This window comes from Cottoperca gobio, chromosome 4 (assembly GCF_900634415.1).
Source record: "Cottoperca gobio chromosome 4, fCotGob3.1, whole genome shotgun sequence".
In the NCBI taxonomy this organism is placed as follows: Eukaryota; Metazoa; Chordata; class Actinopteri; order Perciformes; family Bovichtidae; genus Cottoperca; species Cottoperca gobio.
Window position 1 is genome coordinate 27,536,359 of NC_041358.1, and position 23,675 is coordinate 27,560,033.

The window sequence follows — 23,675 nt, forward strand, 5'->3', positions numbered from 1 at the left end:
GGATTTAATGACACAGAATGAGACAGTTGGAAATGACTTCCCAGTACAAAAGGTTTTAAAGGAATGTCCTTCAGTTCTGTGTCACCCTGGTCAATCTGTGACGGGTAGACTAAAGCGTTGCCGTGTCAGATCTTATACATTACAGGTCATCTAGCAGATGCTCTTATCCAGAGCAACTTACAGTGAACTAAGTACAGGGACAGTCTCCCTGGAGAAGCTCTGGGTTAAGTACCTTGCTCAGGAGTACAATGGTGGCAGCCTGGTGTTGAACTCCAGACCTTCTAGTGTTTTGTTTGGAAGGCGTACCACTAGACCACTAGACCACTACACCATCACCACCCTATAAGAGTCAGTTTGACAAAATAATTCTTAATGTACGCGACTGAATTCATTGATATGAAGCAAATGATTCTGACTGATTTCAATCTTTATTTAAAGACCAACGCATCACAAAATATATCAGCGTATCACCAAACGAGATGGTGTTGAGTTACTGGTGATACAGTAACATGGACGGTGCTTTTTCAAACTGTGAGTTTGCAGGGATCAGCTTACAAATCTCTACGGGCGTTTAAAGATGACGACATGTTCAGAGTTAAAGAAGTCTGGACACACACACACACACACACACATGGAGAGGATTAACATTACAATGTGCTGATTGGATGGAATTCAAACAATGCGCAGGCGAAACAGTCCGATAGCGAGCCAGGCCGGGGTTGTGTCTGTTGGACTGAAGCCGATATCTTCTCAGACTTTAGGGAGGATTACAGAAAGATCTTAAACAAGGCCGGACTGGATATCGTAGTGTACAAACTATTATCTAAAGTCTCCTCGCGTGGCTGAGAGCTGCACCTCGTGCAAGAAAGAAAACTAGCGTGTCCACTTCAGATTCATGGGAAGCGATTACCACGATTTATGATTTATGATTTATGATGCAGTGAATTAAAGGAGGAAATGGGAAGATGACTTCACTGAACTGTCCCAGTTTCAGTTGTGGTTTTGGCTGAACAGCACCGGCGCTTCAGGATTTACAGTGAGGAGAGAAGAAGCGCTTCAGAGAGATGCTGAGCACTGAAAGAAGAGACGTGGGGGTGGAGGAGGGTGAACGGGGGGTGGAGGTTGTGGCCACATTCCAGCACAGCGAGGCCTGAGCAGTTATACTCCAAGGAGACTCTGAGACGAGGGAGAAATAAAGCAGGAGTTTAGGATTAGAAAGTTTCCCCTTCATGGTCATTTCTTTACTTTTCACACACTCATCTCTTTCTTTATGTCCAGTGTGAGCTTTGTGTTCTTCACAGAGGTGATCGTGGACTAGAGAGGCAAGTAATGACTAATCTCTCATCAAACAATCAATGATGACACTCGAAATTCTAATTTTGTTGCATTTAACAACATGTCGCTTTCGTTGTTCTGTCCAGTCGGGAACTCATTATTCTGATTATTCCAACACCACGTGACACAATGCACAGATGCCCTCTCGCAATGTTAACGAAGGTCAAACATACTTTGTGTCTTCTGTGATCAGATCTTGTGGGCCGGGCTGCACACTTCCACCAAGTTGCATGAAAATGGGCCCACAAAACACTAAATCCACTTTTAAATGACTCAATTCAACAAATACATATTTAGAAATAGGTGAATCTTTTGCATCAGTAAGTTTTATAAGAAAGAATTTTCATTCTTTTCTTTTCAGTTGATCTGTTTATTCTAGGATTTACCAGGCGACTTCGTCATTTGAGCCGTGCAGTCAAGAGAAAGAGTTCAGTGTTGTAAAGCTTGTAAAAACAAAAGACTCGTTGTGACGAGAATCTTAAGTCCTGGATCGGCAGGAAACCAATGTTTAGTGAAATCCGGGAAACAATCAGACTCGATCCTTTGGGGAAGCTTTAATGAAATGCCCTTCGAGCTAATGCACAAACAAGCCTCACTTACAGCTTTCACAGGGGAAATGACTGAGGTTTTGGAGCAGTTAAGATAAAGTGCAGTTAAGATGTCATGGTAGTCGGACCGTTTTGCAACGAGCAGCTGGTTTTAGCTCAGACAGTGCTCAACAGTCTCCTTCTTTCCCCTCCTACTACTCTTTCTTCTCTTTCTGCTTCTCCTTCCATAAATACAGTCTTTTGGCTCAACACCAGCTGTTAGTGCTGAACAAAGAAACACTTACGGCACCTGGGAGACTTTCTCATTACACACACACGGACCTCCCCGTCGCTCTGACACTCGCGCTCAACAAATACACATCAAAGTTTAGATCGAATGAACCAATGGAAACACTTATTTTTGTCTTACTATTTCACATATATTATATATTTACACACAGTCACACACTTGTAGACATTGGTCCAGGTGACACACATTTCCCTGCACACACACACACACAGCGTCTGTGTGCAGCGTAACGTCTGGCATGTTGCTGCTGACACAGGGTTTATTTGGCTTTTACTGCCTCACCTAAGCCTTCTGCCACTGCTGTCAGACAGGAGTCAGCGGGGGAAGAACAGCCTCTTAGCTTCCCACGGCGGGCGTTCCTACACAGAAAAAAACGCACAAGCTACACACTCTCTACTCCGAGAAAGACAAACACTAACACACCCTTCACAAGTGAACGTGCAGGGCGCACACACACATTACCGCATGCACCACGTCGGCGCTATTGCTGTAATTATGCCTCGCAGTGGTGCAGTAATTACGTATGCGTATAAATAAGCGTGACACATCATAAAAACCCAATACCTTCTGGAACTTCACTTTGGGTTCCCCCGTCATGGAGCAATGGGGCCCCCTTCCTCTCAATATTACAGCTTAATGCCATCATAAAGTGTGCCACGCCAAGGTGGGCCCTGCCAAGCCCCCAGGTGCTCCCTCTGAAACAAGGTCAACTATAACCCCAGGACTTTGCTTTCTTTTAGTTCTTTCAATGCCGTTGCCATCTGTAGATTGGAAGCAATTGTACATTGTAGTTGAGAGTGAAAGTGATTTTCTCCAGGATGAAACCACACTTCTCAAATGTTAAATGTGGTCTAATCACAATCAAGTGCAGATTAAATGTGCAGTTATATAATAATCAGTAGATATCTGACCACGAATCTGACATGGCTTCCAGGAAATACTCAGCCCCACCATGTGGTTGTCATTTCTTAGACTCTTTCGTTTGTATTATATGTCATTTGATTGGTTGATTGTTGATCTGATTAAAAATAAATGTGGTATATTGAAGCCACAGTGGCCCACATTGGATGTTTCTGCTGCTTTTCGTCTTTCACTGACATTTAAAGGGACAGTTACCACAAATTCACAAAATACATATTTTTCCTCTTACCTGCATTTCTGTGTATCATCAGAAAGAAACTAGTTCCTGTAAAGAGACATTGCTGTTGAGCTTTTCAAATGTATTTAAGTGCCACAAACGTCCGTTATATTGTAGAGAAGGCAGACGTCTCTCCAGCACTCACAGCAAAACAATCTTTTTACAAACAAGGAGAAATACGTGTTTCTGATTTTGGGGTGAACTGTCCCTTTAACTGTGTTCTTGCATTGTTCCTACATGTCATACGCAGAACACACCAGGAGTGAAGTTGACTGCAGATTCTTTTGATTCGCTTAATAATAAACTTTTTACTGCTTCTGCATCTTTCCAAACGAAGACATTTCAAAAATGTCCTGAGCTGGCGTGATGGCGCTCCGACAGCTGTGTCAGCGATGCGATGAGGTTTCACTGTAATGATGTAACGGCATGTTTATGTGTGTTTCAGACATCGATGAATGCAGCACCATCCCCGGTGTGTGTGATGGAGGCGAATGCACCAACACCGCTGGTAGCTACGTCTGCACCTGTCCGCGAGGCTACGTCTCCAGCACAGATGGCTCCAGATGTGTGGGTGAGTCTCGCACACATTTTCACAACATTTCTCTCTTTCATTTGTGCGTTTCCTCGCCCCCTTGGCTCGCTGGAAGCTTCACATCTGCTTCCTGTGAGCACAGTTCTGATGAGTCAAGCTGGCCTGTGGTCACCATGTGCAGACACACACACACACACACACACACACACTTGCACGCACTGTTTGGCCTTGACAGCATTAATCTACTCTATTGTCAGTGCCCCTCTGACTCATTCACACACACGCGGACACACATACAGTGCATACTTTAGTGACATGTCCCATGAAATACTACCAGGTGTTAATGTATTCCTGCAATCCTCACAAATCATGGCAGCCACAGTGAAACACAACCAGGTGTTAATACATTATTTCAGCTCAGGGTCCGTCTGCTTCACCCGATCAGCATCACAGGTAAAAGCTGTAAAGCTCCTGTAGCTAATTGGAAATGCATGTTTCCTCCAGGTTATTTTACAGTCATGCAATCCATCCTCCATCATCTGTGGAGCTTTGCTGTTTTTATCTTTGTGAAGTTCGAGAGGAAGTGGGTCAAAAGTACCTAATGTATGTCATCTCACATGTGCATGCGCATACAGAATCAGTAGCTTCTATGTAACAGGTATATAGTGTTGTTCTTAAGGGAAAACTAAGCCCCTAAACCTCAGCATGGTGGAACCTGAACACTTTATAAATCTGAAAGTATTTGGACACCAGATTCCCAAACTTCTTCATCTGGAGAAATTTGCTTCCAAACATCATGAACCTCCAGAACATCTGTAGTTATAAAGAACACGGCATACATTTAAAATGTGTATCGAATGTAATTTATTAGAGGATATGTTTCGACAGTCCAAAGTCTCCCTGTTTACTCTGGAACATATTTCCTTCTCCATTTGAATCCTCTCTCTGGTTCTCTGTGGTTCCGTCTCCTCTCTCTGGATCCGTCTCCTCTCTCTGGTTCTCTCTGGTTCCGTCTCCTCTCTCTGGTTCTCTCTGGTTCCGTCTCCTCTCTCTGGATCCGTCTCCTCTCTCTGGTTCCCTCTCCTCTCTCTGGTTCTCTCTGGTTCCGTCTCCTCTCTCTGGATCCGTCTCCTCTCTCTGGTTCCGTCTCCTCTCTCTGGTTCTCTCTGGTTCCGTCTCCTCTCTCTGGATCCGTCTCCTCTCTCTGGTTCCCTCTCCTCTCTCTGGTTCTCTCTGGTTCCGTCTCCTCTCTCTGGTTCTCTCTGGTTCCGTCTCCTCTCTCTGGTTCTCTCTGGTTCCCTCTCCTCTCTCTGGTTCTCTCTGGTTCCGTCTCCTCTCTCTGGTTCTCTCTGGTTCCGTCTCCTCTCGCTGGTTCCGTCTCCTCTGTTGGCTGTTTTGGGTATTTTTCTTTATCTCTGAAACTGAAGCGTTCTCGTGTCTCATCCTCGTTATCTATCTCACCGTTTCCTCTTGGACCGTTTTTCCACTCCCATCCTCTGAGATCTTTTCCAGTTGCTCTTCTGCAGCCGGCTGGAGGGAGGAGAGAGAGAAAATAAAATAAAGCAGGTGCCGGACACAAACCTCCGACTCTGTCCCACTTCCAAAATGGACAATTGGGAGTAGTCAGAACCAGACTAGACCGGGTCGGGTCCAAACCAGGGATCTAAAGTCACACTTAGTCCATAAACTGTATGTATGTACAGTCAGCATGACGTCACTTGTTGCTTTGTGGACTGCAGTTTTTTGAAGCCTTGAGTTTGGCGTTTTAACCACCATCTTGGTTTTTGGCAGTTGACATCTTGGTTTCTTGCAACCAGAAGTTACCAGAGAGGGCGTAGCGAAGTACAACCAACTGAACAAGACATCTTTACGAGGCTAAAAGTTTACAATTAACTTTCATGAAGTGAAAACAGACTGAGAAAGAGTTAAAGCTGTAAGAGAAAAACACAGACCTGTCAATCGCAAGGTAGCCCCGCCCTAAAGCAGACCCTGCTTTATCGTCTATTTTATTACAAAATGAACATCATGTGTTGAAGAAGACTTGAAACTCGAGAGTCAAACAATATTTGTTTTAACTGAGTTGATCGAGTGAGAAGTAGAAACATTTTCTCATAGACTTCTATACAACCTGCAGCCACAGGCGTCGCCCCCTGCTGGATGTTACAGAGAATGCAGGTTTAAGGCTCTTCTGCTCTCGGATGTTGACTTACACACAAACCTGGGGAGTCATAATCATAAACTTTGATTTAATTCCCGATGCTGTCTGATCTCTTTGCCTTTCTGTGCTCAGAACAGAAAGTGAATTAAAGAGAGTGAATATTTTTGTTGACATGCCCTCATGTTCTAGAAGCAGGACGTATGGCTCTGGTGCTAGAGGATGTACTGTGGGATGTACTGTGCTGTGGTGAAGAAGGCCAGTGGAGCTGCTAGGGGGGGCGGACAGTAATCAGAGCCTAATGTCCTGTCACACGGCGGTGGAAGACCTGTCCAGTCAGCCAGTCTGTAAAAACACCTCAACAAATGAAAGCATATGCTTGTGTAGTGGAGCAACACTAGCGAACAAAACCTCGGTCTGGATCCAATTTAAGTCATCATCATCTTCATCAGCAAACCCCCCCGACCCGGCCTCCAGCTCGGTCATTCCTTCGGGATGTTTTTTAGATTGCGTATGTGTCTATTTGTGTGTATTCGTGTACATCATGTATCTGTAGAAGCATGTTTTCTGAGCGTGCCCCTAGATATGTATAGGAATGCATGTGTGTGTGTGTGTGTGTGTGTCTGTGTCTGTGTGTGTGTAGTTGCATGTGAATGTGTGTGTACTGTACAATATGTGCTCTGAGACACGCCACAGCCCCTCATGTTCTTTCTAATTGGCAAGAATTGCTCCACATGGAACTGATTAATTCCAGACTGCTGGCTCATTAGTGAGTTAATCGACTTGCGCTCCCCCCCTCCCTCCCCTCCTCCACTCCCCCTCCACTCCTCACTCCCCTCCTCCCTCCTCCATTTTGCTTTCAGCGTTTTCTCTTTTTTTGTAGACACACTTAAAATGCTCCTTCACATATGTTGTTGACTTTCTAAAATAATAAACATGCGTTCTCTCCCCCTCACTTTGCCTTTTCCCCTTTTCTTGGTATTTTCATTACCCAGAAACCCCTGTTTCTTCCTCCTCTCCATTTCCTCCTCCTTACACACGCTCTTTGAACCCCAGCCCCCTCTCCTGCCACGTTGACCCTGACCTGGAAAACTGTAACAAATAAGACCCTTTAGGAGGCCCTTCAGATGCCTGCAGTTAGTCAAGACCCCCAGCAACCTCTCCCCCCCCCGGCCACCTCAGCCCTCTGACTCACAGATCCGCTGTTTACCTGTAACCTTATGATGCAGTGACAGTGCTGGTAATATGCTGAATGTGTAACTATCACATACATTTTCCACTGTTTTCTGACATTAATCGATATTGAATTCCTAAACATAATGAAGTTCATTAAAAATCTCTTTTATTATGGGACACACTTCCTGTTGACCTCCTGAGCCGCTGCCTGCTGGGTCGTCTGACTCTGTTAACATCTCCTCTTCCTTCAGATCAGCGTGTGGGCACCTGCTTCTCCGCTCTGGCTAACGGCCGCTGTGCTGCGGAGCTGGGCGGTCAGTACACCAAGATGCAGTGTTGCTGTGACACCGGACGCTGCTGGGCTTTGGGACAGATCCCTGAGATGTGCCCGGTCAGGGGATCTGGTGAGTTCATACGCCAGCTGATCCCCGACACTAAGACAGAGAACATCCATCGCCTTCTTCCAAAGAAACGGTATTCTCCACAACAGATTGTGACTTGGCGTGAGCTCAGGCAGTAAATGAAGCCACACGGCGTCAACGCAGTCACACTAAACTAGACTGAAGCCGTTAGAGAGGGCTTTGAGTTTGTGCGTGTGACAGAGAGGGAAGAGCATCCAGTCAAACTGATGAGCATGATGTCATGAGCACAAAGTAAACAGAGAAATATGGAAAGGATTTGTGAGAAGATAATGACCCATCATCTCCTCAGCTGGAGAACTTTCTGTGCGTGAGAGCGTGTGATCCAAAAGTGATCTGTTACAGATCTGCTGCTTTCACCGCAGAACTAACACGTGTGTGTCTGATTTATTCTATCTGTCATATTAAGTGAAGAACATACAAACATACAGCACTTTGCATGTAGACTGTCGACTCAGAGACATACACATACACATACCTGCATGCATGTATTCATAGACACTTTGTCATTATGCACATTATTCTCTCAGTACTTGTTCTGGCTTTACTCCAGTCAAAGCTTTATACTTCAACAACAGAACATCTAAATATCTTGCAAAGTGCAAAAACCTTTGTGAATTCTGCAACTCCAGGAAACAGTGAGTACATTTTAAGTGAGTGCACTACAGGACTGAGTGATCCAAAGTGCTTCTTCTGAGTCAGAATTACTATAATAATCCACAGACTGTTTAAAAACAAGGATTTTAAAAACGTTATGATCTGTCACACAGGCCTGATGAGAGGCTCACAGACAACATGAAAACACAGACTCATGAATGACTCACATAAAGTCACATAAAAGCACAAACAATATCATAAATAAATAAGAGTCGTGAGTTTTTCTAAGTTCTTTTTGGCCCGATGTGTCTGAAGCGTCTTGGTTGTGAATGTGTTCCTCAGCTTCATCGGGCTGGAGGCAGATGAAGCGTCAAGCCTCCACTGACTGTGATCTCTGTGTCTCCTGCAGACGAGTTCAGGCGTCTGTGTATTGTAGGTGTTGCCCAAGGACACGGCTTCCCTCATGGCTACCCCAACGGACACTTCCCCAACGGCAACGGAAACGGCAACGGCAATGGCAACGGCAACGGGTTCAACTACGGATACAAGTTCCCCAGTGTGCCTAACGGTAATGGTAACGGAGGCATCGGGGGCAATGGCGGCGGAGTCTTTGGAGGTAACGGAGGAGGACACCAACATATCGGTAAGTCGTTCTGTGGATCTGCGCCTGTTGAACGGTACGTCGTTCTCCTCTCTCTGTTGGAAAGTGTGTTTCTGTTTGTGTTGCTTGCTTTTAAAGGGCAGTATTGCTGGTTGGCGTAATAGCCCTTTAATTGTTGTTATTTTTGCTGTGTTTTCTCAGGCTCGGTGTCTGTGAACGACTCCATCGACGTGTGCAAACATTTCACCAACCTGTGTCTGAATGGACGCTGCATTCCCACGCCCACGAGCTACCGCTGCGAGTGCAACATGGGCTACAGGCAGGATGTTCGAGGGGAATGCATCGGTAAGCTCCCGCACACTGTAGTGCAGACGTGCACATGCAATGTTATTCAGACCGCTGTCAGTAACCTCCCTGAGGCATACAGGCAAAACTATGTGCCGCAGTAAATTGCATGCACTGCACTGCCATCTTCTGCTGATCTAAGGAACTTAATACAAGTGTAGGTTGATGCTTGTGGTTGATGAAATCTGCTTAAATGTGAGTTGTGTTTGTGTAGAGCTGCCACCCCGTATAAGGAAGCATCCAAACCACACAGAATAAAGAACAAACCATTAACACAAAGTCTATAAGTTACTGGTTACATCTCACTCTGTCTGTGGGCAGCCGTCCGTACCAGTGAGCACGCAACATATTACACAATGTTAATTCCTGCAGAACTATCTTCCCTCTCTTTCTACATGTTAACTGCACAGAACGAGAGAAAACAGCTGATCGACCACAACTTCCCACACACAACAACAAAAAGCCTTAATTGATACTTACAAATAAAGTAAAACATTTGACTTTAATGAATAATTAAGCACAAAAACACTGTAAATGTTGGGGGACAGGGAGAAAGGAACATTTTAACAGTTCATATTTAGTTTTAGTTCATTTCAAATACATCCATAAAGGTGCATTCATACAGAAGCAACACGTAGACATACAGGTGTGTTCACAGTCTCTCCTGCCAACATTTAAAAGCTCTATTAAAACTGCTGAGCAGGAAAGGATCATGTCGGCATTTAAAAACAACATGTTGTTTTCCTAACATGTGACCATGGTGCCACCTCATTGTTTGTGTCTGTAATTGTTATTGTCTGGTTATACAGTGATGTCATTTTATAATTAGTTGTGATTTAAATCCTCTGGCCGTCGGGATAAGTCAGTTTGTTTTATTCTTTCCTCCCCAGATGTGGACGAGTGTGTGAGTAACCCATGTATCAACGGAGACTGTGTCAACACACCTGGAGGGTACCACTGCAAGTGCCATGAGGGCTACCAGGGAACCCCGACCAAACAAGCCTGCATCGGTATATGAATACTATAATACATGTTATCTTACTTTGGTGGCTTCGTCTGAAGAAGTTTTCAAAAATGGTCTAAACTCGTCCCAATGAGCCCAAAGACTAAATACAGTGTGATAATAATAATAAGCTTTATTTGTATAGCACCTTTCATACAAGAATTGCAGCCCAAAGTGCTTCACAGCAAAAACATAACAATTAGTACAAGATTAGACAGAATAAGATCATTTACAGTACAATAATCACAGTGATGATGTAAATGAGTCTGAAGTACCATTAAAAAAATAGCAGAATTAAAATAGTATAAAATAACATTGGCACACCATTCTTGTAAATGTTTTAAACTATCAGAGCCATATTTTGAAAGCATGAGATCAACAATCTCTGTGGCCCTTCAACTGGTTTACTCCATTTGCTACACATTCCTGGTAGTCTTTGTATTTACGTTTACAGCGTCGACTTCTTTATTGACCCTTGTAACGTATAAAACACAAACGTCTCCGTGAGTCCAGATTCTTTTGGCAAAATCTTGGTTAAAGCCCGCTTCATAAACAAACCCCTGTTTGTTAAGTTTTATGAAACCTATTGGTTAAAGACAGTTTTTCTCCAATACATTCTTTAATCTTTCACTTTTCCACTAATTGTGTAAAGAACATGTAAACACATTTATCAGAGAAACTTCCTCTTGTTCCCGTGGTAACACCATCTATTTGATCTCAAGTTTTTCAAAAATACACTCTGAAAATGTATCGTAGTTACCTTTACACATTCAATGTTACACCAGTAATAATTCACCATTAACAGGCTAAGATAAAAAGATATGAAATATCACCATTAAAATGCTAAAGTAAAGAGATATAAAATATCACCATTAAAAGACTAAAGTAAAGAGATATAAAATATCACCATTAAAAGGCTAAAGTAAAGAGATATAAAATATCACCATTAAAGGCTAAAGTAAAGAGATATAGGCTAAAGTAAAGAGATATAAAATATCACTATTAAAAGGCTAAAGTAAAAATATATAAAGTATCACCATTAAAAGGCTAAAGTAAAAAGATATAAAGTATCACCATTAAAAGGCTAAAGTAAAGAGATATAAAGTATCACTATTAAAAGGCTAAAGTAAAAAGATATAAAGTATCACCATTAAAAGGCTAAAGTAAAGAGATATAAAGTATCACTATTAAAAGGCTAAAGTAAAAATATATAAAATATCACCATTAAAAGACTAAAGTAAAAATATATAAAGCGAGCGAGCGAGCTTGCCTCCCTAATGTCTGCAGGTAAAGTGTTCCATAGCTTTGTGATGGTGTATCTTAGAAACTACAAGGAGCACAAAGTCATATGCACACATGGGAGACATTTAATAAACACAATTAAATCCTCACTTTGACTACAGATAGAAGTTTTTTATGTGATCTGATTTCAAGACTTTGGATCGATCAGAACAAATATAATCTTTAGGCACAAAAGAGGTATTAATATAAATGTTGTACTTATGTGTGAAATACAATAAACCCGTCTTCGTTCTCCCTCCTCTCTGCAGATATTGATGAGTGCATTGTGAATGGGGTGATGTGTCGCAACGGCCGCTGTGTCAACACAGAGGGAAGCTTCCAGTGCATCTGCAACGCCGGCTTTGAGCTCACGCCTGACGGGAAGAACTGCGTCGGTGAGGAGGCAAAACAGAAACCGGCTCGAACTTCGCATGAACCTTCACCTTCACAAACTTGATCTGAATTCTCCTCTTGTTTCCCTTCAGATCACGACGAGTGCGCCATCACCAACATGTGTCTCAACGGCATGTGCATCAATGAAGACGGCAGCTTCAAGTGTATCTGCAAGCCGGGCTTCGCTTTAGCACCTAACGGGCGATACTGCACCGGTACGAATGACTTTGAATCCAAAATGTCCAGAAGTGGAAAGATAGACGGATGAATTATGACTTTAACATACAACACATCCATGTAGAGGACCCTAACCCTAACCCTCCTCATGAGATGAATCCCCATCAAGGTCTCTGTGATTTATTCTCATTAGTGTAGGTTGTGTGTTTCCGTATTTGACACAGAGCAATAAGAATCATATTTGCAGAAGAAAATGTGGACGAATTGTATTTATTCTGAGAAATTGTAAGCAGATTTGCATAATCCAAGATGGTTGAAACGTGTTTCTTCTCCCTTCTATATGTTAACTATCTGGAATAAATACTCCCTATTAGACTGATCTAAGCAGGAAACTAATATCCTCTGCATGTTTACTGTGTTGATGGATTCTCCTTCTGTTCACTAATTAAAATAGCCGATTGTTTACACGCCGTAGCTGAAGCGACACCTGACGTATGCGTGCCCTCTCTCCATCAGACATCGACGAGTGTCAGACTCCTGGTATCTGTATGAATGGCCGCTGCATCAACTCCGAGGGCTCCTTCCGCTGCGAGTGCCCTCCAGGCCTGGCCATCGATGTGGATGGGAGAGTGTGTGTGGACACGCACATGAGGACCACCTGCTATGGCGCCATAAAGATGGGCACGTGCTCGCGGCCGTTCCCCGGCGCGGTGACCAAGTCCGAGTGCTGCTGTGCCAACGCTGAACACGGCTTTGGAGAGCCTTGCCAACCCTGCCCCTCCAGGAACTCAGGTACTGCCATTGGCTCCTTGTTTATGTCCATTCATGGAAGTCTCGCTTCATGTTGTTAAAGTTACAACAAGTGTTCTCCTCTTGTCTCCTTCAGCTGAGTTCCAGGCTGTGTGCAACAGTGGTATCGGTATAACAGCTGATGGCAGAGGTGAGTACGTCGTTCATAGATGTGCAGTTTAGAGGAACTCATCAGTGTGTTTCTACATAATGTCTGTCCTCCCCCAGACATCAATGAGTGTGCCCTGGACCCGGACATTTGTCAGAACGGCATCTGTGAGAACCTGAGAGGAAGCTACCGCTGCATCTGTAACATCGGCTACGAGTCCGACACCAGTGGAAAGAACTGTATTGGTGAGTCAGAGAGGAGAAACGGCACATCTCTACGTGCAGGAGGGTTTCCTCCGCTGTTTGTACAAATGGATCAATGTGTCAGTAACAACACAAGGACTAGTTGGCGTAATAGCTCTTTAATTGTAAACTTCTGTATTAACACGTCCTCCTCCGGCCTCCTGCAGACATCAACGAGTGTATGGTGAACCGTCTGCTTTGTGACAACGGTCTGTGCAGAAACACTCCCGGCTCCTACACCTGCTCCTGTCCCAAAGGGTTTGTCTTTAAGCCCGACTCAGAGACCTGCGAAGGTGAGCGCGCACACACACACACACACACACACACACACGCGTTTTAGTGCTGCCTCACATCCACATGTGTTTTGTAATTTCTTTTTACCAACAATCAAGGTCATTCTGAGGGGACATTATTACCAGATGTTTTACATTTAGTGTCCAGTAAACATGTGACTCATGGAAAGAAGACACACACACACACACACACACACACACACACACACACACACACACTGTGTTTCTAAATGCCAACTGTTGATGATGATACATTTGAATCAGCCTTGACCTAAGGTGTGTGTGTGTGTGTGTGTGTGTGTGTGTGTGTGTTTGCACATTTGTTCCAGATATCAACGAATGTGATCCCAACCCGTGCATCAATGGAGCGTGTCGCAACGTGGCCGGGTCGTTCAACTGCGAGTGCAACCACGGCAGCAAGCTGGACTCCACTAACACCATCTGCGTGGGTAAGACATCCGTCCTCCACGCTGCTTGAGACGAGGATCAAACACTGAGACACGAGAGTCTTCCAGGAGCCGTCTGGAGACGTTATCATCCTCACATGTTTGGGCAAAAGTGATGCGCTGGATAAATACTTGCATGCATGGCCTTGGTTCACATGCAGATTGCTTTACTTCCTGGAGATCCGCCGCAGATTTAAAATGACGTGCGGTGTGTAGGACTCTCCGCAGAGCTTAAATATTCCACTTGTTTGGAGGTTTGTTATTTTTGAGAAAGGCTACATGCTTTTGCAGAATCCAGATGTTATTGTATCTGGAAGGGAGAAGGAGTCATGACGTATACACTCACACACAGAGCTGGCTCCACTTTGTGTTTTACAGCCCGTCACTCAGCGGGGGAAGAAAGGGAAAGTAAATGATGCTCTTGTGTTTGGGTGGCCTTGTGCTTCTGGAGAAAAGGTGTCACTGTTATGACTCTTCAGATCATTAGGAATGGAATAACATAGGATTAAATGTAATGGCGCGTGGGCCTCACTCAGCTCAGCGTGCTGCCAAACACAAGGTTTATGGAGAGTTGAAGGGGACATTTTGATGTACATATTAAACACTTGTAATATAAACTTGTGTTGATGTGAGTCATGAAGTGGGGAAGCTTCATGCTGATATCTGTTAGTTACATGTTTGACCCTGTTCACCTGTAGTGTGTACAACATGTATGACCCTGTTCACCTGTAGTGTGTACAACATGTATGACTCTGTTCACCTGTAGTGTGTACAACATGTATGAATGTTACAATACATATCTCTAAAGGAGCTTTTTCTCACACTCTTCAGCAGAAGTCTCCACTTCAGCAGCACTTACATACACCAAACTTTCCACTTTCATTCCTCTCTATATTCTGAAGCTTTGTGCAGAGGGCTTTGTTCACATGTCACTCACAGTTCATGTTTATACATATGTGCAAGCATATAAACATACATGTCAGAAAACGTGTAATATAAAAGATAATTGTGTTACTGTGAGTAATGAAGTGGGGAAGTTTCATGCTGATATTTACTTGTTAAAATGTTTACCCTGTTCACCTGCAGTGTTAATGCTATAATGGAGTCTTGTCTGTCACTCCACAGACAGTATGAAGAGTACGTGCTGGCTGACGATACAAGACACCCGCTGCGAGGTGAACATCAACGGAGCCACGCTGAAGTCTGAGTGCTGCTCCACGCTGGGAGCCGCCTGGGGCAGCCCCTGTGACCCCTGCAAGAAAGGTCCGCTCTCACGCTGATAACTTGTGTTGTAATGTTCTCACCACGGCTTCAGGCCCTCCAGAGTTAAGGTCTTTGAGATTTGTTGAAAAGCCTCCAAAAATGGCATTTTTAACAACCACATTCCCCATTGAAGAGTGATTTTACATTAATAACTGCTCTACGGTTGCATATGTACATAACAAATAAACTAATATCAAACTTAAATGAAAGGCCGACATGTTTCCCTGACATTTAGACATGCACACTCTACACACAGAGCTTTACATAAGATGTCTTTATTCCTTCTCTTATCGTCCCCTCAGACGCCGCCTGCTCCCGTGGGTTTGCTCGTATGAAGGGCCTCGTCTGTGAAGGTAAGACCATTGGATAACTTAATGAACGGTGACACCCATGAAATCCTCTCTTTGTTATTACATTATATTACAGGTCATTTAGCAGACACTCTTATCCAGAGCGACTTACATTGAACTAAGTACAGGGACAGTCTCCCTGGAGCAACTGGAGCAACTGGACCTTGCTCAGGGGTACACTGGTGGGAGCCTGGTATTGAACTCCCGACCTTCTAGTGTTTTGTTCGGAAGGCGTACCACTAGACCATCATATCTAACGTGTAACGTGTTCATATCTGTGTGTGACGTTTCACCATGTGACGTCCCACTCCCTGCAGACATTAACGAGTGTGAGGTGTTCCCGGGAGTGTGCACAAACGGCCGATGTGTGAACACGCAGGGCTCGTTCCGCTGCGACTGCGCCGAGGGTCTCACCTCGGACAGTACTGGACGCACCTGTGTGGGTAAGAGGACACCTGCATCCCAGTGATGTTACTTCCAGCTTTTCATATTCAAACACCACTTGGATGTATTCTCTGACATTCTATAAGTGATTGGCAGGTGACTTGATTTTATAACCAACTTTTCTAGATACACGTAGCGAGCAGTGCTACATGAAGTGGCACGAGGACGAGTGTGGCGAGCCACTGCCAGGGAGATACCGCGTGGACATGTGCTGCTGCTCGGTGGGCGCCGCCTGGGGCATCGACTGCGAGGAGTGTCCCAAACAAGCCACGCCGGAGTACAGCGCCATCTGTCCCCGGGGGACCGGCTTCGCCAACAGAGGAGAGATTCTGTCCGGCAGGCCGTTCTACAAAGGTACCAGGATCCTGCGACTCTAACGTCCCATGAGTGTGTGAAGGCTGTAATAATCATACTTATGAGCAGCGACCCTCGGGAGGAATCTAGTTTGGTTAACTCGCTAAAGAAGTTCTTTGTATTAAATGAACATTTGAAATGAAATTATAACAAGAATATAAAACAGAAAGGTCAACAGATGCTTCTATTACAGAAGCAATGTCAAAGTAGTCAAACAATCAATAAAACCTTTACTTTTATGACCCAAAATTGTAGTTTTAGTAGTTGACTTCAAAAGTAAGCTAAAAACATATCTTTTTACTTTAGCCTTTTAATAGTGATATTTTATATCTCTTTACTTTAGCCTTTTAATAGTGATATTTTATATCTCTTTACTTTAGCCTTTTAATAGTGATATTTTATATCTCTTTACTTTAGCCTTTTAATGGTGAATTCTTACTGTTTTAACATTGAATGTGTAAAGGTAACTAGGATACATTTTCAGAGTGTGTATTATTGAAAAACTTGTATGAAAGTTTCTATACAAATAAAGCTTATTATTATTATTACACAAAAAAGTAATGCAACTACTGAAAATCTGAATGTAGTTGAGGTTTGATTACATGAAGTTTGTTTCTCTCCAACGCTGCTTATGTAAGATATTTATCCAGGAGATCGCATTATTGACATCTGTCTGTCTTCCCTCTGCAGATGTGAATGAGTGTAAAGTGTTCCAGGGTCTGTGCACTCACGGAACTTGCCGGAACACCATCGGCAGTTTCAAGTGTCGCTGCAACAACGGCTTCGCACTGAACGCAGAAGAGAGGAACTGCACAGGTACGAGGGAGCGAGTCCCATACCCTCCTCCGTCTGACTGAAACAGTTGTGTCCCGCCAGTCACGGTCAGTGAGCGTCTCCTTTGTGTTCCAGACATTGACGAGTGCCGCATCTCCCCCGACCTGTGCGGACACGGCGCCTGTGTTAACACGCCCGGCAGCTTTGAATGCGAATGCTTCGAGGGCTATGAGAGCGGCTTCATGATGATGAAGAACTGCATGGGTGGGTTGGAGCTTCATCACTTTCACACGATTCACTCTCGATAATTTGGATTATCAGATTATCTTTCCGTGTCTTACTTTTTATTTTGTATTCCTATTCTCCTCCTTCCATCCCTCTACGTCGCTCCTCCTCTTCCTCCGTCTCCTCTCGGCTCACAGACATTGACGAGTGCGAGAGGAACCCCCTGCTGTGTCGGGGGGGAGCCTGCCTCAACACAGAAGGCAGTTATGAGTGTGAATGTCCCCCGGGACACTCGCTCAGCAACGATGGATCTGCCTGTGAAGGTGGATCACACACACACACACACACACACACACACACACACACACACACACACACACACACACACACACACACACGTGCGCTCACACACTTGGTGTTACATCATACTCAGCCAGTGTCAGACTAGTTAAAAACTTAAAACAGGTCATACATGGATCTGTAAACATGGTCATAGAGGCTTTATGGAAGAGATTAAGATTCTGAGATGGTGTTGAAGAGGCCTCTCCTCATTCTGTACAACAGGTGAACTCATACGGACGCTGTTTGATTTGTGAAGTGAAACTAACTCTGCATTTCAGAGGAAGTCTGGACAAAGCTCCGCCTCATGGAGAGCGTTTGGCTCTTAGTGAAATCTTTGTAATGGAAAGAATCACGTTCTTCATGAGGTTTCAGGAATTTAAATGTGAGGACATTTTAGAGAAATGCACTTTTATTTACTCTTTTTTTATATCTCAAATGGAAAACAATGTTGAGTTTTAATCACAGTGTAAAGGTTTGTATATAAAGACGGCTATGTGAACAGGAAACCAAACAAAAACACAGCAGCTGATGAAACTCAGCCAAGTCCTGAAAATCTGGTTTCACCCATAAAACTAGTTTTCTCTCTTTCTTTAAACTAGTTAAACCTGCCCTGAAGCACACACACACACACACACACACACACACACACACACACACACACACACACACACACACACACACACACTACATTGTATATGAAGCCTAACTCTCTGACTTGTTTGCGTGTCCTGTCAGATGTGAATGAGTGCCAGCTGAGTGACAACTTGTGCAAACACGGCCAGTGTGTGAACATGGCGGGAACCTACCAGTGTTCCTGTGACACCGGCTACCAGGGCACGCCCGACCGGCAGGGCTGCGTCGGTGAGTGGAGCAAACTGCTGCAGAAAAAATGTCTTTTAGTTGTGTGTGTGTTTTGACTTACGTGCCGCCTGTATTTACTGTGTCGCTCTCACCTGATGAGACGGAGATGTAAAGTGCAGTCGTGACGTTTCTCTGCAGATATCGATGAATGCACCATCATGAACGGCGGCTGTGAAACACACTGCACCAACTCGGATGGCAGCTATGAGTGCAGCTGCAGCGAGGGCTACGCTCTGATGCCGGACCTCCGCACCTGCGCAGGTGATGGAACGCAGGATACGTTCAATGCATTTGTATTTAAATGAACGTTAACTACAACTATTAAGAAATGCAACAATACCCAAAGAGCTAAGAAGCATCCATGTGTGATTGTTAGATGTTTTAATATATACATAATACAGATAATTGTTCCTAAAACTGATCTCTGATGCAAGAAATCACTCGTTTTACACAAACGTCCTGCAGTTATTGCTGTTTGTGTTCGTGTAAAGTTGATGAGTTATCGCTTTGCATTGAATACAACATGAAATGCACATTAAACACGTCACTTAGTGAGTTCCCTCAGTGATAGAGGAGGGGTTCCTTCAGCACAAAGGTGGAGAGCCACTGGTGTTTCCACTGAAAGCACATTGAAGTTGTTTTGCCGCCTTTAGACATCGATGAGTGTGAGGAGAGTCCAGACATCTGTGACGGAGGCCAGTGCACCAACATCCCCGGGGAATACCGCTGCCTGTGCTACGACGGCTTCATGGCCTCGATGGACATGAGGACGTGTATCGGTGAGACTTTACTTTGTTGATTATATTATTTATTCATGTGCTCTGACTTCCTGTCAGCCTCATGACCTGTCACTCACACGTCACGTGTTATCTGTCCGTCTCCAGATGTGAACGAGTGTGACTTGAACCCAAACATCTGTCTCCACGGCGATTGCGAGAACACCAAAGGCTCCTTCATCTGCCACTGTCAGCTGGGATACTTTGTCAAGAAGGGATCCACGGGCTGCACAGGTACACACACACACACACACACACACACACACACACACACACACACACACACACACAGACACATATCTGAGACAGTTCACTGATGCATGAAGTGTTTCCAGGTCTAATGATGATTTATTAATGTTATTAATCTGACATCTTGCATCTCTTCGCTATTCTCATGGAACATTTGACTTTTCTTTACATTCTTTTCTGTCATGTTGTTGATGTTGAAAGAGAACTAGCCGCTACAGGAATGTGTGTGAATGCTCTTTGTGCTCCACGTCTCTCCAGATGTCGATGAGTGTGAGATCGGGGCTCATAACTGCGACATGCACGCCGCCTGCATCAACGTGCCTGGAAGCTTCAAATGTCGCTGTCGAGACGGCTGGCTGGGAGACGGCATCAAGTGTGTGGGTGAGGACATGCTCAGAAAACTAACGTCTCCTGGACCCAAGAATTATAGATTGTTTTGACTTTTTTTTATTGAGTTCTGCTATCAAGTTTTTCTCTTGTGTTCCTGCAGATCAGGACGAGTGCTCTGCAGAGGACCACAACTGCAACCCCAATGCAGAATGTGTCAACACACCCGGGTCCTACAGGTGCACGTGCAAGGAGGGCTTCAATGGAGACGGGTTCTTCTGCTCTGGTAAGACCGCTGACACGTTCTAAATCAATCCTAATGCACCACGTGTGTGTGTGTGTGCATCTGAAACATTGTGTGTGTGTGTGTGTGTGCATCTGAAACATTGTGTGTGTGTGTGTGTGCAACATTGTGTGTGCGTGCAACATCGTGTGTGTGTGTGTGTCTGAAACATTGGGTGTGTGTGTGTGTGTGTGTGTGTGTGTGTGTGTGTGAGCTTCATGCACGGTGAGGTTATAACGCTCCCTTCTGTTTCAGACATGGACGAGTGTGCAGACAACGTGAACCTGTGTGAGAACGGCCAGTGTCTGAACGCTCCAGGAGGTTACCGCTGCGAGTGCGAGATGGGCTTCACTCCCACAGAAGACAGCAAGGCGTGCCAAGGTGCTGCTCGCCATCCTCTTATTCCTTCTGCTTGTTTCAGTCACGCACTTTCACTTTAACAGTTTCTCTCTCTTTCTGTCGTCTCTCGCCACAGACATCGATGAGTGTAATTTCCAGAACATCTGTGTGTTTGGAACGTGCCAGAACCTTCCGGGAATGTTCCGCTGTGTGTGTGATGATGGTTACGAGCTGGACCGCAGCGGAGGAAACTGCACGGGTTAGTGTTGCTCTTCTGACGCCACGTCACTCAGACACAGAACAGACTCAAACATCATGCATCGGGTTACATCTAAAACATATGAAGATATCCAACGTCTACAAAGTCTTTGTTGCTTTTGGATTTTTATCTGTTTGCACAATAACAAAGAAACAAAACAAGTGCAGCTGAGATTTAAACAGAACGACGTATCTCCATAAGATTTACAAGCAAAAACACTTTTGAGACATAAGCGAGATTTAAAAGCATGTAAAGGTTACATTCCTTACATTTAATGTCTGTGTGTCTGTGTGTGTGTGTGTGTGTGTGTGTGTGTGTCTGTGTCTGTGTCTGTGTGTGTGTCTGTGTCTGTGTGTGTGTGTGTCTGTGTGTGTGTCTGTGTCTGTGTGTGTGTGTGTGTGTGTGTCTGTGTCTGTGTGTGTGTCTGTGTGTGTGTGTGTGTGTGTGTGTGTGTCTGTGTCTGTGTGTGTCTGTGTCTTGTGTGTCTGTGTCTGTGTGTGTCTGTGTCTGTGTCTGTGTGTGTGTCTGTGTGTGTGTGTCTGTGTGTGTGTGTGTGTGTGTGTGTGTGTCTGTGTCTGTCTGTGTCTGTGTGTGTGTCTGTGTGTGTGTGTGTGTGTTGTGTGTCTGTGTGTGTCTGTGTGTGGCTGTGTCTGTGTGTGTGTGTGTCTGTGTGTGTGTGTGTGTGTGTGTCTGTGTCTGTGTGTGTGTGTGTGTGTGTCTGTGTGTTGTGTCTGTGTGTTGTCTGTGTGTGTCTGTGTCTGTGTGTGTGTGTGTGTGTCTGTGTCTGTGTGTGTGTCTGTGTGTGTGTGTGTGTGTGTGTGTGTCTGTGTCTGTGTGTGTCTGTGTCTGTGTCTGTGTGTGTGTCTGTGTCTGTGTGTGTGTCTGTGTGTGTGTGTCTGTGTGTGTGTGTGGTGTGTGTGTGTGTGTGTGTCTGTGTCTGTCTGTGTCTGTGTGTGTGTCTGTGTGTGTGTGTGTGTGTGTGTGTCTGTGTGTGTCTGTGTGTGTCTGTGTCTGTGTGTGTGTGTGTCTGTGTGTGTGTGTGTGTGTGTGTCTGTGTCTGTGTGTGTGTGTGTGTGTGTGTATGTCTGTGTGTGTGTGTGTGTCTGTGTGTCTGTGTGTGTGTGTCCTGCAGACATCAACGAGTGTGCCGACCCTGTGAACTGCATAAACGGCCTGTGTGTGAACACTCCGGGGAACTACTTGTGTAACTGCCCGGCGGACTTCGAGCTCAACCCCACCGGCGTGGGCTGCGTAGGTGAGTCCACAGCAAGAGTTTAAAATGTGCAGGTGTTAACTCCTTCATGTTGGATGCACCTGATGACATCCTTCATGATGGATGCACCTGATGACATCCTTCATGATGGATGCACCTGATGACATCCTTCATGATGGATGCACCTGATGACATCCTTCATGTTGGATGCACCTGATGACATCCTTCATGATGGATGCACCTGATGACATCCTTCATGATGGATGCACCTGATGACATCCTTCATGATGGATGCACCTGATGACATCCTTCATGATGGATGCACCTGCTGACATCCTTCATGTTGGATGCACCTGATGACATCCTTCATGATGGATGCACCTGATGACATCCTTCATGTTGGATGCACCTGATGACATCCTTCATGTTGGATGCACCTGATGACATCCTTCATGTTGGATGCACCTGATGACATCCTTCATGATGGATGCACCTGATGACATCCTTCATGTTGGATGCACCTGATGACATCCTTCATGATGGATGCACCTGATGACATCCTTCATGTTGGATGCACCTGATGACATCCTTCATGATGGATGCACCTGATGACATCCTTCATGTTGGATGCACCTGATGACATCCTTCATGATGGATGCACCTGATGACATCCTTCATGATGATGGATGCACCTGATGACATCCTTCATGATGGATGCACCTGATGACATCCTTCATGTTGGATGCACCTGATGACATCCTTCATGTTGGATGCACCTGATGACATCCTTCATGATGGATGCACCTGATGACATCCTTCATGTTGGATGCACCTGATGACATCCTTCATGATGGATGCACCTGATGACATCCTTCATGATGGATGCACCTGATGACATCCTTCATGATGGATGCACCTGATGACATCCTTCATGATGGATGCACCTGATGACATCCTTCATGATGGATGCACCTGATGACATCCTTCATGATGGATGCACCTGATGACATCCTTCATGTTGGATGCACCTGATGACATCCTTCATGTTGGATGCACCTGATGACATCCTTCATGATGGATGCACCTGATGACATCCTTCATGATGGATGCACCTGATGACATCCTTCATGATGGATGCACCTGATGACATCCTTCATGATGGATGCACCTGCTGACATCCTTCATGATGGATGCACCTGATGACATCCTTCATGATGGATGCACCTGATGACATCCTTCATGATGGATGCACCTGATGACATCCTTCATGATGGATGCACCTGATGACATCCTTCATGATGGATGCACCTGCTGACATCCTTCATGTTGGATGCACCTGATGACATCCTTCATGATGGATGCACCTGATGACATCCTTCATGATGGATGCACCTGATGACATCCTTCATGATGGATGCACCTGATGACATCCTTCATGATGGATGCACCTGATGACATCCTTCATGTTGGATGCACCTGATGACATCCTTCATGATGGATGCACCTGATGACATCCTTCATGATGGATGCACCTGATGACATCCTTCATGTTGGATGCACCTGATGACATCCTTCATGATGGATGCACCTGATGACATCCTTCATGATGGATGCACCTGATGACATCCTTCATGATGGATGCACCTGATGACATCCTTCATGTTGGATGCACCTGATGACATCCTTCATGTTGGATGCACCTGATGACATCCTTCATGATGGATGCACCTGATGACATCCTTCATGAT

At 44.8% G+C, this 23,675-nt stretch overlaps 1 protein-coding gene across 1 annotated transcript in view; it reads left to right on the plus strand.

Annotated features, from left to right (window-relative positions):
- fbn2b (fibrillin 2b) overlaps positions 1 to 23,675 on the plus strand; it is a 70,485-nt gene that overhangs the window by 32,491 nt on the left and 14,319 nt on the right. Inside the window, 28 exon segments of the mRNA XM_029430079.1 lie at positions 3,756 to 3,881; positions 7,425 to 7,577; positions 8,599 to 8,832; positions 8,992 to 9,135; positions 10,026 to 10,145; positions 11,689 to 11,814; positions 11,905 to 12,027; positions 12,506 to 12,781; positions 12,876 to 12,929; positions 13,007 to 13,132; positions 13,297 to 13,422; positions 13,752 to 13,871; positions 14,994 to 15,131; positions 15,434 to 15,484; positions 15,799 to 15,924; positions 16,052 to 16,279; positions 16,970 to 17,095; positions 17,189 to 17,317; positions 17,476 to 17,601; positions 18,356 to 18,481; positions 18,620 to 18,742; positions 19,135 to 19,260; positions 19,366 to 19,491; positions 19,765 to 19,887; positions 19,997 to 20,119; positions 20,372 to 20,497; positions 20,592 to 20,714; positions 21,847 to 21,969. Of these exon segments, the coding sequence (XP_029285939.1) occupies positions 3,756 to 3,881; positions 7,425 to 7,577; positions 8,599 to 8,832; positions 8,992 to 9,135; positions 10,026 to 10,145; positions 11,689 to 11,814; positions 11,905 to 12,027; positions 12,506 to 12,781; positions 12,876 to 12,929; positions 13,007 to 13,132; positions 13,297 to 13,422; positions 13,752 to 13,871; positions 14,994 to 15,131; positions 15,434 to 15,484; positions 15,799 to 15,924; positions 16,052 to 16,279; positions 16,970 to 17,095; positions 17,189 to 17,317; positions 17,476 to 17,601; positions 18,356 to 18,481; positions 18,620 to 18,742; positions 19,135 to 19,260; positions 19,366 to 19,491; positions 19,765 to 19,887; positions 19,997 to 20,119; positions 20,372 to 20,497; positions 20,592 to 20,714; positions 21,847 to 21,969 (3,771 nt within the window).